The 1005-nt window shown below is 37.4% G+C and overlaps 1 protein-coding gene across 1 annotated transcript in view; it reads right to left on the bottom strand.

The window, feature by feature from the left end:
- LOC119586376 (protein MLP1 homolog) overlaps positions 1-1005 on the bottom strand; it is a gene marked incomplete in the record, with an annotated part of 73375 nt that overhangs the window by 12611 nt on the left and 59759 nt on the right. Inside the window, 2 exon segments of the mRNA XM_037935088.1 lie at positions 203-298; positions 921-1001. Coding sequence (XP_037791016.1) covers positions 203-298; positions 921-1001 — 177 coding nt within the window.

The following is a 1005-nucleotide window of genomic DNA, read 5'->3' on the forward strand; positions in this document are numbered from 1 at the left end:
ATCCACTATACTAAATACATTTTTTCTTACATATAATATACATTACACCTGAAGAAAAAACAACATTAACAAATGAACTATTGCTATCATTTTTTCTGCCTGTATGCATAAGAGGTATGACCAAACAAGCACTAAAACCAAACAACAAATCAAAGCCTACTAAGCCTGTGTATCTTCTCCTAGACATCCTTCTATACCTTACCTGGTAAGTGTGCGGACAGACTCATCATGGCGACTGGCTTGAGCAGAAGTCACCTCTTTGTACTTTAGTTGCCACTCCTCACGCTCCCTCAGGAGTCTACGGTTATGTTGTGAGGCAAGGGGAAATGACAAGAATGGTGGTGGTTGTAGTGGGGTCACAGGCAGGCAGTAACAGCAGCCATGGAATCCGAGTGTGGTTGTTAGGGTACAAAAAGGGGCAAATTGTTAGCAATTCATTTCATGCAAGCTGCTGTACTCACACTATGAGTGCTGATTAATAATGTCCATGGAGAGTTTCTTGGCTACACTAAAAACTACTTCTTTATCTTTATCACTGAGGGTTTCTAATACAACATAAAACATTCAAAGCTCAAAGTAAGGACATAGCTACACTATCTTGCTTTCAAATTCATATCACTTGCTGTACAAAAAAGGCAAAATGTTTAATAATTTTCAGTATATTCTTGCCATCTTTCATGAAACAAACTATAAACTAAAAGTTACCTAAATAAATCTAAATCATATTAATATTAAACAATACAAACTGATAAAACACTGCACAATCTCACAAAAAGAGAAATGAAAAAGGAAGACTAAAAATATAGAGGAAACATGAAATAATATGTCTTCTTTACACAGACAAGTCTACAAACTTATTCAAGCATCAGGTCCCCCTCCTTCCCAATCCACACTTTAGGTGATAAAAAAAAATTGCTCACTTTTTCTCCAAGAGATCATAACGGTGTTTCCAGTCTACTACCCCGGACTGGCACGACAGCTGCTCCTGCAACTCTGAGTACCTGG

This window comes from Penaeus monodon, chromosome 21, assembly GCF_015228065.2.
Source record: "Penaeus monodon isolate SGIC_2016 chromosome 21, NSTDA_Pmon_1, whole genome shotgun sequence".
Lineage (NCBI taxonomy): Eukaryota > Metazoa > Arthropoda > Malacostraca > Decapoda > Penaeidae > Penaeus > Penaeus monodon.